This window comes from Caretta caretta, chromosome 4, assembly GCF_965140235.1.
Source record: "Caretta caretta isolate rCarCar2 chromosome 4, rCarCar1.hap1, whole genome shotgun sequence".
NCBI lineage: Eukaryota > Metazoa > Chordata > Testudines > Cheloniidae > Caretta > Caretta caretta.
Genome location: NC_134209.1, coordinates 128,223,834 through 128,236,111, shown reverse-complemented (window position 1 = coordinate 128,236,111; position 12,278 = coordinate 128,223,834). Strand labels below are relative to the sequence as shown.

Below are 12,278 nucleotides of genomic sequence, written 5' to 3'. Positions count from 1 at the left end.
TTATACTTGTGGTAGAGCATGACCGTATTTAGCAGCTATCAAGTGCAATATGCTGTCTGATTCTTTGAAACACTCGAGTAAAAGATGCTGAAAGGAATAATTTCTTTACCAGCATTCAAATGGTGCATACACATGGAGGGAGCAACACTCTTGTCTTCCCAGGCTCTCTCAGTTTGTTACCAGGGACTTAATCCTACAGCCCTTAGTAGGTCCATTGAAATCAACGGGACTGCCAAGGTGTCCCAACTTGAGCCTCTTGTCCTTGTGGGTAAGAATCAAAGCATCTTGAGAGTAAAGCCAGACTAGGATTTACTGAAGACCTTTTTTGCTGTCTATTTAACCAGGTTATAGATTATTACTGAATGTCCTATTAGTAACCTAGAAAAACTGACATTTCAGAGGCATGTTGTGGAGACGTTTTTTGGGTTTGACGAAGAATCTGTTGACTCTGAAACCTCATCTGTAACTTCATATAACACGGACAAAACAGACAGAACGCCAGCAACACCAGAAGAAGACTTGGATGATGTAAGTAACAAAGTGTCTTCATAATAAAACATACAAAATGAATGTTAATATTTTTCCTATTTCTCTGTATTTCTGCATTTGCAGCTTAAACAGTTGTTTTAAGTCTAGTAAAAGACTGGAAATAAGGTGTAAATTTTTAGCAGTAGGAGTAATTAACTTACTGGAACAACTTAGCAAGAGTCATGGTGGATTCTCTATTACTGACAATTTTAAAATCAAGATTGGATGATTTCTAAAAAATATACTCTGGACTTATGTGGGGGAAGTTCTGTGGCCTGTGGTGTACAGATCAGACTAGATGATCACAGTGGTCCCTTCTGGCCTTGAAATCTATGAAAAATACACTAATTTAGCTAAGCCGTTGCAACCCAGCTAATAAATGACAGCATTAATGTCTGTCTGTCTTGATGAGTTCAGAGTTAATTAAATCAGACTTGGTAAATATCAGCAGTGCTTGAGAAATAGAATTCCTTTTATCACAATATCTCTTGCTTGTCAAAATAAGAAAATCAATTGGCACTTGCACTGACAAAATCCATGGCTGCTCCACAATAGCTATTCCTAGACTATTATGATTTATTTGATTATTTTGGTACTGTCAGGCCCTTCTCGCTACGCTTTTGATATCGAGAGAAGTTTTGTCAATTTATTAAGGCTTAAATAGTAAATATATGTAGACATGTTTTTGCTGGACCTGTATGTTATGCACTGCAACCGGGCTACAGTAAGGACTGGCAAGGCCAAGGACAAGATGTAAAATCAAGGTCTCCCTATCCTGTTTGCTAACTCATATGTTCCAGCCTTCAGTTATACCCTCTCTATCTCCTATTCCCGTCCCCAATTCCCCTACTCTACCCAGTTTATTTTATTGTTAGTTTGGGGTTGCCTAACCCTTGTGATTTTTGAGTCTCATGATATTGTTTGGGGTTTTCTTTCTTGGAGCCCCAGTTCCTGGAGTCAGGAGAATCTCCGCTTTCATTTAAAAAAAAATTCTAGCCCTCATGATTGTGGAGAAAAGTTTTAAAATATGAAACCCAGAAGGCAAATGAAAAGACCCCAATGTTTACTATTTTAAAAGAAATCTTAATGATTTTTAAGCCAATGTCATGATTTTTGGACGTGGCATATGTTTTTTGCAAGCCTGGAGTTGGCAATACTGTTGTTTTACTTAGAGCTCTGTAACCAGTATACAACTTTTGCTCATCATCCTGTATTTAAATTACTTTGCCCCAAAACCCTCAGGTTAGATGACTGAGAAAAGAAGAAAAGGAGTACTTGTGGCACCTTAGAGACTAACCAATTTATTTGAGCATGAGCTTTCGTGAGCTACAGCTCACTTCATCAGATGTTTACCGTGGAAACTGCAGCAGACTTTATATACACACAGAGAATATGAAACAATACCTCCTCCCACCCCACTGTCCTGCTGGTAATTACCTACTACTACAGGACAGGCCTAACAAAGAAAATAACAGAACGCCACTAGCGGTCACCTTCAGCCCCCAACTAAAACCCCTCCAACGCATTATTAAGGATCTACAACCTATCCTAAAGGATGACCCAACACTCTCACAAGTCTTGGGAGACAGGCCAGTCCTTGCCTACAGACAGCCCCGCAACCTGAAGCAAATACTCACCAACAACCACATACCACACAACAGAACCACTAACCCAGGAACTTATCCTTGCAACAAAGCCCGTTGCCAATTGTGCCCACATATCTATTCAGGGGACACCATCACAGGGCCTAATAACATCAGCCACGCTATCAGAGGCTCGTTCACCTGCACATCCACCAATGTGATATATGCCATCATGTGCCAGCAATGCCCCTCTGCCATGTACATTGGTCAAACTGGACAGTCTCTACGTAAAAGAATAAATGGACACAAATCAGATGTCAAGAATTATAACATTCATAAACCAGTCGGAGAACACTTCAATCTCTCTGGTCACGCAATCACAGACATGAAGGTCGCTATCTTAAAACAAAAAAACTTCAAATCCAGACTCCAGCGAGAAACTGCTGAATTGGAATTCATTTGCAAATTGGATACTATTAATTTAGGCTTAAATAGAGACTGGGAGTGGCTAAGTCATTATGCAAGGTAGCCTGTTTCTTCTTGTTTTTTCCTACCCCCCCCCCCCCCAGATGTTCTGGTTTAACTTGGATTTAAACTTGGAGAGTGGTCAGTTTAGATGAGCTATTACCAGCAGGAGAGTGAGTTTGTGTGTGTATGGGGGTGGGGGGGATGTGAGAAAACCTTGATCTATGCAGGAAATAGCCCTACTTGATTATGTAAAGAGTTGTCACTTTGGATGGGCTAGCACCAGCAGGAGAGTGAATTTGTGTGGGGGGTGGAGGGTGAGAAAACCTGGATTTGTGCTGGAAATGGCCCACCTGTTGATGACTTTAGATAAGCTATTACCAGCAGGACAGTGGGGTGGGAGGAGGTATTGTTTCATATTCTCTGTGTGTATATAAAGTCTGCTGCAGTTTCCACGGTAAACATCTGATGAAGTGAGCTGTAGCTCACGAAAGCTCATGCTCAAATAAATTGGTTAGTCTCTAAGGTGCCACAAGTACTCCTTTTCTTTTTGCGAATACAGACTAACACGGCTGTTCCTCTGAAACCTGAGAAAAGAAGGTGCGCATCTCTCTGTCCATGTGCACATGCAGAAGGTCCATGGTGGTGAGCAGCGAGGTCTAATGAGAGTCCTTCAAAATTATGGCACTTTTGTCAGTGAATAAAACTGTGCAGAGTCATATTCTCTCTCATCCCTCCCCATCAGTCTCCGTTCCTTCTCTCTTTCACAGCCTCCCTCCCTCACCCACATGTCTTACCTCAGTTCTCTCATTATCCATTCACTCTCTGCCCGCCTGTCACACAAATGCTTTCCATTCAGCACTTTTCTTTCACTATCCATTTTATTTCTCTCCCTGCCACCCCCATTCATACACACTGTCCCCTGTTCTATCTCTATTCTGATACATACTCTGACTCACTTTTTCTATCAAGCCAGTTTATGCTGCACTCAAATTCTAAACATAAACACAGTTAGGGAACTCTGCATTTTTCTCTCCACCCCAAAGTCCACTTGCCTCTAATCTCTGCTGGCGTTTTAAGGCCACATCAAGCTTTGGGAATCTGTAAGGTTCTCTTCCTACATTTCTGTTTTCTTTTGTTTGTATTCTTTCTTGCTGTTCTCTTCCCCCACTCCTCCAACTCCATATTTGCCATTCAGAACACAAGGGGATGCAAGAATGAGAGCTGACGGGAGTGAGGGATTTTTCTCTCCTTATTCCCTCTAGGGTTCCTGGAGTTCTTTCTCAGGTCTAAGGTAGGGGTAGTGTCCTGCAGATTGAGCTAGTCGCAGCGGGTGTCAGGCACATATTTACTGGAAGGGACAGCTACTAGGAATTAGGGTCTGCCAGTGGGGGGAAGAGTAAACAGTGCTGTCGGAGGAAGATTGGTGCTGTCCTTCATATCTCTATATACATGGGTTTGGAAGCAGTCGTTTAACAAACTTTCATGCTCTGGCTGGTAGAGTCTTTGGCCCTTTTGTAAGCCCAGGTCCTGCATAAAGTTCTCACCTGTCCTTTTCGCTCCCTCCCAGCAATTCTACATATCAGTATCTTTACAGAAACTGACAGATATTTTACATGTTCCACTAGCTACTGCATAATCTCTGAAACTACTGCTAACTTTGTTTTACCTGCCCAGAGAGCTTAATGTTTGAAGCAACAGAAGATGATATACTGTTTTGCTTTTCTGTTCTTTTAAGAGTACGCCTAAAGAAGAGGCTGATTTAAGGTTCTGTCAACTAACCAGAGAATATCAAGCTTTACAAAGAGCATATGCATTACTTCAAGAGCAAGTTGGTGGGACACTGGATGCAGAGAGAGAAGCAAGGGTAAATGATTTTTATTGAAACTTCTCAGAAGTCTGATATCTCTCATGCTAAGTGTGCCTTTGCAGGTCATTGAACTGCATGCAGTAAATGTATTACGTGCTTTTGAGGATTTGATGATAATATAGTGAAACATTTGTTCTAGATTTATCAGACCTGTACAGAAAGGAGGTTTCAGAATGCATCTTATCCTGGCTTTTTTTAATCTCTCTCTCTCTCTCTCTCTCTCTCTCTCACACTCACACACATACACACGTTTAAAATAGCCCTGTTTTTAAGTAATGCTTTCTAATTCAAAAAGACAATCCAACAGAAATTGGCCACCTCCATCTGCAGGCACCACCCCCACAGCTCCCATTGGCCACAGTTCCTGGACAATGGGAGCTGTGAAGCCAGCGCTGTGGGTGGAGGCAGCGTGCAGAGCTGCCTGGCCACGCCTCTGCCTAGCAGCTGAGTGAGGGGGATGTTGCACTTCTGGGGAGCCCCCCAGGTAAGCACTACCCAGAGCCTGCCTCACCCCACCCCAGGCCCCAACCTCCTGCTCCCTCCCACATCCAAACTTTGCTCCTGCATAGGGGAGGAAGGCAAGGTGGCCCGAGATTGCGCCAGCAGCGGCCAGTGCATCTGGCACAGGGGCTGCCTGAACTGCAGAAGTCATGGAAATCCATGACCTCCATGACAAACCTACCTGGTGGGTTGTGGGTTTGTCAGGCTCCCAAGCAACCTTAACTCCACCTTGCAATAATGGTTAGCACATATTAATAATAATATCTAGCTTTTTATATAGCATTTTGCAGAGCTTTTTGAGACCTACTGATAAAAAGGAGGCCAGTATCATTATCCCCATTTTGCAGATGGGGAAACTGAGGTACAGAGAGACAAAATAAACTTGCCCATGGTCACCCAGTAGGCCAGTGGTCACAATGGGAATAGAACCTGGATCTCCTGAGTCCTAGTGCAGATCTTTATCTAGGAGGCCATACCAACTTCCTGTTTGTGATCCAAGATCAGATGATGCCTTTTTATCTCTCACTGCTTCTTTTACATGGTTGTTAAGCCACGGTGGCTCTTTTTTAGTTCTTTTACTATGTTGTTTAATTTGGGGTATACATTTAAGTTGACCCTCTATTATGGTGTCTTTGAAAAGTGTCCATGCAGCTTGCAGGGATTTCACTCTAGTCACTGTACCTTTTAATTTCTGTTTCACTAACCTCCTCATTTTTGCATAGTTCCCCTTTCTGAAATTAAATGCCACAGCGTTGGGCTGCTGAGGTGTTCTTCCCAACACAGGAATGTTAAATGTTGTTATATTATGGTCACTATTTCAAAGCGGTCCTGTTATAGTTACTTCTTGGACCAGATCCTGTGCTCCACTCAGTACTAGATTGAGAGTTGCCGCTCCCCTTGTGGGTACGAGTACCAGCTGCTCCAAGAAGCAGTCATTTAAAGTATCGAGAAATTTTGTCTCTGCATTTCGTCCTTAGGTGACATGTACCCAGTCAATATGGGGATAATTGAAATCCCCCACTATTATTGAGTTTTTTATTTTGATAGCCTCTCTGATTCCCTTAGCATTTCATCGTCACTATCACTGTCCTGGTCAGGTGGTCGATAATAGATCCCTAGTGTTATATTCTTCTTAGAGCATGGAATTTACTATCCATAGAGATTCTGTGGAACATGTGGATTCATTTAAGATTTTTATTTCATTTGATTCTACATTTTCTTTCACATATAGTGCTTCTCCCTCCCCCGCCCTCCCGCCACGCCCTGTTCTGTCCTTCTGATATATTTTGTACCCCGGAATGATTGTGTCCCATTGATTGTCCTCACTCCACCAGGTTGGTGCATTTGATTGTTTCCTGTTGTTTTTCCTCATTGTGTCCATTGACTTTGAACATTACTCTTAACGTTCGTGGTCAGAGCCTCTAAAATTTATGATGGTATATAGGAGAGTCGAAGAAAATGTCATGAAAATATTCCACTTTCCAAAACTAATAAGTGGCAATTTAATTTAAATAAGAAAATAAGTCTTCCTGTGCACATCTGCTATCAATTTCTGCCTTTAGTTTGTGCCCTTGCTGTTGGGCACAGTGGATTGCTAACATAATGCCAGCCATGCAGCTCTTAATCACATAATCATGTCTGGCTTTCATTTTTGTCCCCAGGATGAGGAAAGAAGTTATTTTTATTTCTTAAAAATGGACATGAATACATATTTTATTAAAGTAAGATTTCCCAGGAATTTATGTATTTGACAGTTATATAAAACCATTAAATGTTTTCTCTATGTTAGAGGGAGAGGGAGGCATTGGGGATTCATTTTTTCTGCAATAGCATTTTAGACATTTGGAGAAATGCACTTTTATTATAGAATTTCAAATAGTCATTCTTTTTACCCTATGGCCTAACTGGCTTTTTTATCTCTTTAACAGCTGACTGGTCTGGAAGGTTTTCAGTTGGTTATGTCTTAGGCCCAATTCTGGGAGGTAGTGAATGTTCCCCAACATCTATTGGGTGAAATTGAGTGTGATCAGCAAGGGCCTGATCCTGTTCATTACCAAGGGCCAGATTTTTAAAGGTATTAGATGCCTAGAGATGCAGGTAGGTGCTCAATGGATTTTTTAAAAGTGCCTCATAGGGATTTTGAAAATCCCACTTGACACCTACCTGCCTCTCTAGGTACCAAAGGACCTTTACAATTCTGGCCTAAGTGCCTCCAGTTGTCCTTTAGGGATGATGGCCTCAGTACTTTGCAGGAGGCGCTCAGCACCCCATATGTTCAAGCCCCAATTGGGGATGCTTTGCAACTGAAGTAACTCAACATCCATTAGGGAAGTACTTATCTTGAAGAATTGAGACCATATAAATAAAACTGACTGGCTTGTCAGTAGCATATGGCATGAATTCCTATTTTTGGATCGTATGCAGTATTCAGGTACAATGAGCTGTATTTAAGTTTAACATCATACACGTTTTACACACAGCAGACTTATTTAGTACTTATTGCAATACTTTTTTTAAAAAAAGAATCTTGAATAAATGCCAAGTATTGCAAACAGCATCATTACTGGCTTTGTTACTGATTTTATAGCACCAGTTTTTTAGAAAGTGCTTTGCCATTGAAAACGTCAGATTAATGTTTCTTAGTTTATGAAGGAAAAGAGTTGTGTGGAAATGAATGAGGTAAATATTTTATCAAATAAAATACAAATAAACATGTTTGTTTTAATTGAAAACAATTAAAATTCACCTCACTGGCTGATAATGGATAGGAAATATTGAACTTATCAATATTTGATTCTGCAGTAATTGAATATTTGAGAAACTGGAGCTACATCTGAAGTGTACATCCTAATGAGTTGGCCATTGTGACAGCATGTGCACACTTTTATACCTTTTCAGACTCGTGAACAGCTGCAAGCTGATCTCCTCAGGTACCAGGCAAAAATTGAAGATCTGGAGAAATCTCTGATTGAAAAAGGACAGGTAAAAGGCTCTCTTAATGCCCTCTGTCAAATCATCTTCTCTCTTGCATGCAGCAGTGCTCTTGTCATCTTCATTGCTTGCTGGTGTATTCATGTGTCTGATGCAACTTAGTTACCATTCCACCAGTTGGACCACCTGATTAAAGAAACATATTGTATAGACTGGAAAAAACCCTACTGAAGATTTGTCTTCCAAAACAAAACATGCTTAAGTCTAAATGCACATGGTTGTTAAAACCAGTTCCCTTTTCTTGCCCAGCCCAGGCCCTTCTCCTTCCTCTGGTTTTCTGCTTTCACTGGAAAAGTTTTGGCCATAATTTCAACAAAATGAATGTTATGAATTTCCCATGTGAGAAAAATATGAGACCATTTTTGGTGCCCTGGCTGGAAGAATTATAAAATTGTTACTGCCACACACATTTCAGCTGGAAAATAAACCACTGAATGTGTGTTTGATTACTGGGAGCTACTTACAACATTTTATCCACATCACTTACATTGAAATTGGGACCTAGATCTAAATGTAGTTTTTTGTCAGTACTTAGCAAGGATAAATCCTGGCTCTTGGCAGATATAGTGTTCAGGATCTTCAGGAAAATAGCACAGAACTATGATTGTGCACTTTAAAGATGTTCAGTTGCATAACTACAAGTACCTCTTCAGAACTTTTTGGATGTATTATTTTTATACTATGTTTATTGTTGAAAAATTCATTTAAAAATTGAAGTGATGCATAGCAATAAGATGAAAAATAGAGATATATCCAAAAGTATATTTGTGAAAGGTGAATAAAACATAACATTAATATAGTAATATTTCATAAACCTTTTTATTTCAAGTTCACTTCATTTTATAATGATTTATTCTATGCAAGATGTATTCCTTAAGAATGCTGCATGAGTAAAAGGAAACCTTTTACCAAATTAAGGAGAATATAAACAATAGTGTTAGCTTGCGCTTAAGCACCAAGGTTCTTAGTAAATGCTGTGTAAATATAGTGTGTGCGTGTGTGTATGTGTAAAATAAAATAAAACAAAACAACAACAGAATTGTGCAGTAGGTTATAAATTCTAAAATCTTCCAAGTCCCTGAGGGCTCCCAAGAGAAAATAAACTTGTAAGGACTACCTCCTCTTGAGGATCTGCTGTTGTCACTTAAGTATATGGGTAAATAAAGCTGCAGGTATTGAAGACCAATTGCTGCATACCTAAAGCATTAACAAACTATTTGACTCTGAAGATGTAAAGTCTAAACACTAACCATGTAAGTTAGATCGAAGTGAACATGAATATATATGTAAAAAAAATAAATTTTGTGACTTGTTTCCAAATTGATGCATATAACAGGTTTGCTTGGAAATTAGGTTTGATCATTTATTACTTTTTAAGATTCTTAACCACACTACACTCTTTAATCACCCAGTAATCCAGAGAAATTAAATGCGCAAGTGGTGGTGGTATTGTGCAATAAAAAAAATGGTCTCTGAGGGTTTGTATGTAAACTAAGCCTTAAAACATCATCAGAAATCACTCCTGGGGGCTCTGACATATCCACATCTGCTTTCTGGTTGGTTATATGGTAACAATAAATTGTTAGTACCTATATTTGACAAAATAAATTTCTATTTGAAACAAACTCACTTTCTGTGCACAATGTGATTTTTTTTTAATTGTTGTTTAGCTTGGGATAATTATGATTTAGTAGTAAATATGAACTGTTCCCTCTGGGGTGAGGCAGTCCTCTTTAATGCTTAGAGCAGGGCACTATGAATCCGGTGACAGATTTTAAAAAATGGGTGTTTAAAGATTATCATCCTTATTTTTCAGCTAGGGAAACTGAGGCAGAGAGAGTTTACATGACTTTTCTAAAGTTAAACATGCAGACAGTAAAAGAGTCAAGATCAGAAATCTGGGCCAAGATTTTCATAAATAGGTGCCTCATGTTAGGCTCCCAAATCTATATTTAGATGGCTAAATAAGTGATCCCATTTTCAAATGTGGCAAAGGCTCTCATTAACCCCATTTGAGCTCTTTTTGCCAACATTTCCTTTGATGTAAAATAGGAATAATGATAATTATTTACCTCTGTACAGTACTTTGAGGGTCCTGTATGAAAGGCACTAAGTGAAAAGGGTTATTTATCATTTAATAATAATATCACATCTCTCAAAAATATTAGACAACATAAGGCCCTGGAAGGAGATACATAGGGACCTGATCCTGTTAAGTGCTGAGCGCTCTCAGTTTCCACTGAAATCAAGCTCAGACCCCAAATAGCCAAGTTTTGAAAGGATCTTGTTTGTCACACAAAATTAAACTTTTAACGAGGAAATCCATATCAGGCATGTGTTTCACTGTAGATCAAAATAGTCAAATTTGTAGATGGAAAATATGTGCAAAGCAGACTGGAAAGAAAACTGGCCCCTCAGCATGTCAAGTTCTTTCCTGTGTGCTTTGCAGGCCAAAACTGGAGAATAACACTTGCCACTGTATTCCTCCCTTCCTCTGAGCATCGCTAAATGCTTTTTAAATGTTAAACTGCATGTTAGATTGCATTTCTCCAGAATTTACTTTGTCCTTTTAATTCTAGTCAATGCACCTAGTCAATGCAGACTGTGAAGAACTTCAAAAAGATCTCACAAAACTAATTGATTGAGCAACAAAATGGCAAATGAAATTTAATGTGGATAAATGTAAAGTAATGCACATTGGAAAAAATAACCCCAACTATACATACAATATGTTGGGGGCTAATTTAGCTACAACTAATCAGGAGAAAGATCTTGGAGTCATTGTGGATAGTTCTCTGAAGAGGTCCACGCAGTCTGCAGCAGCAGTCAAAAAAGTAAACAGGATGTTAGGAATCATTAAAAAAGGGATCAAGAATAAGACGGAGAATATCTTTTTCCCCTTATATAAATCCATGGTACTCCCACATCTTGAATACTGCATACAGATGTGGTCCCCTCATCTCAAAAAAGATATACTGGCATTAGAAAAGGTTCAGAGAAGGGCAACTAAAACAATTAGGGGTTTGGAACGGGTCCCATATGAAGAGAGATTAAAGAGGCTAGGACTTTTCAGCTTGCAAAAGAGGAGACTAAGGGGGGATATGATAGAGGTATATAAAATCATGAGTGGTGTGGAGAAAGTGAATAAGGAAAAGTTATTTACTTGTTCCCATAATATAAGAACTAGGGCCCACCAAATGAAATTAATGCGTAGCAGGTTTAGAAGGAAGTTCTTCTTCACTCAGCGCAGTCAACCTGTGGAACTCCTTGCCTGAGGAGGTTGTGAAGGCTAGGACTATAACAGGGTTTAAAAGAGAACTGGATAAATTCATGGTGGTTAAGTCCATTAATGGCTATTAGCCAGGATGGTGTCCCTAGCCTCTATTTGTCAGAGGGTGGAGATGGATGGCAGGAGAGAGATCACTCAATCATTACCTGTTTATGGTCACTCCTCTGGGGCACCTGGCATTGGTCACTATCAGTAGACAGGATACTGGGCTGGATGGACCTTTGGTCTGTCCCAGTATGGCCTTTCTTATATTCATCTTAACTATTTCCTGGCCTTTTAAGAATTCAGTCTAGTAAATTCTTTTGAAACAAATCAAAACAATCCTCCATCTTTCAAAGAAGTAACCTCTACATGAAAATAAACGTGAACTTTTCCAGTCTTGTGTCTGTAGAGGCAATACAAAATTAGTAAATACCCTAAAATAACTGATAATTTTATTTTGTGGCAATAGGTAAAAAATCTGTGTGAAATGTGTCTGCAAAGGTTCATTGATGTAAATAGTTATTGCATCAACATGATTTGGGCTGAGATTTTAAAGCAGCTTTGGACTTATCTTGCCCAGCTCTCATTAATTTCTAATGGGTATTGGGTGTCTGAATCCCTTGCCATTTTAGGAAATCTCAGCCATAATACTGAACTAGACCTATTTTAGATTTCAGATACGTTTTCCCTGTTGTTAGATAGAAAATTAATTGGTTGATTTGGAATGAGTATGTCACTCATGTAAGTATTTGAAGTTATGTTAGAGCAATATGGGCCTGATCTCGCAAACAGTATTGAGCAGTGGTAGTAAATTTTTGCAGGATTGGACCTTATGGGCCTTATTGGACCTTATGGGCCTGATCCAAAGTCCATTGAAGGCTGTGGAAAGGGACTCATTGATGTCGGTGAACTTTGGCTCAGGCCCCCATTTTATCAAATGGAAATACAGACCTTTTAATGGGGAAGGAGGTCTTGTATGATTTCACCTACCACCATCACCTTCCCTTTTATTCCATACCTGAAAGGCTGCACATCAGACTCATTTTCACTGCCAGCTGAGGACTGCTAA

At 39.6% G+C, this 12,278-nt stretch overlaps 1 protein-coding gene across 12 annotated transcripts in view; it reads left to right on the top strand.

Moving 5' to 3' along the window:
• The window catches only part of JAKMIP1 (janus kinase and microtubule interacting protein 1), a 257,217-nt gene that overhangs the window by 183,254 nt on the left and 61,685 nt on the right, over positions 1-12,278 (top strand). For all 12 annotated transcript variants that reach the window (XM_075128044.1, XM_075128043.1, XM_075128035.1 and 9 more), the window contains 3 exons: positions 400-528; positions 4,315-4,443; positions 7,846-7,929. In XM_075128044.1, the coding sequence (XP_074984145.1) occupies positions 400-528; positions 4,315-4,443; positions 7,846-7,929 (342 nt within the window). The remainder of the gene's footprint in view (positions 1-399; positions 529-4,314; positions 4,444-7,845; positions 7,930-12,278) is intronic.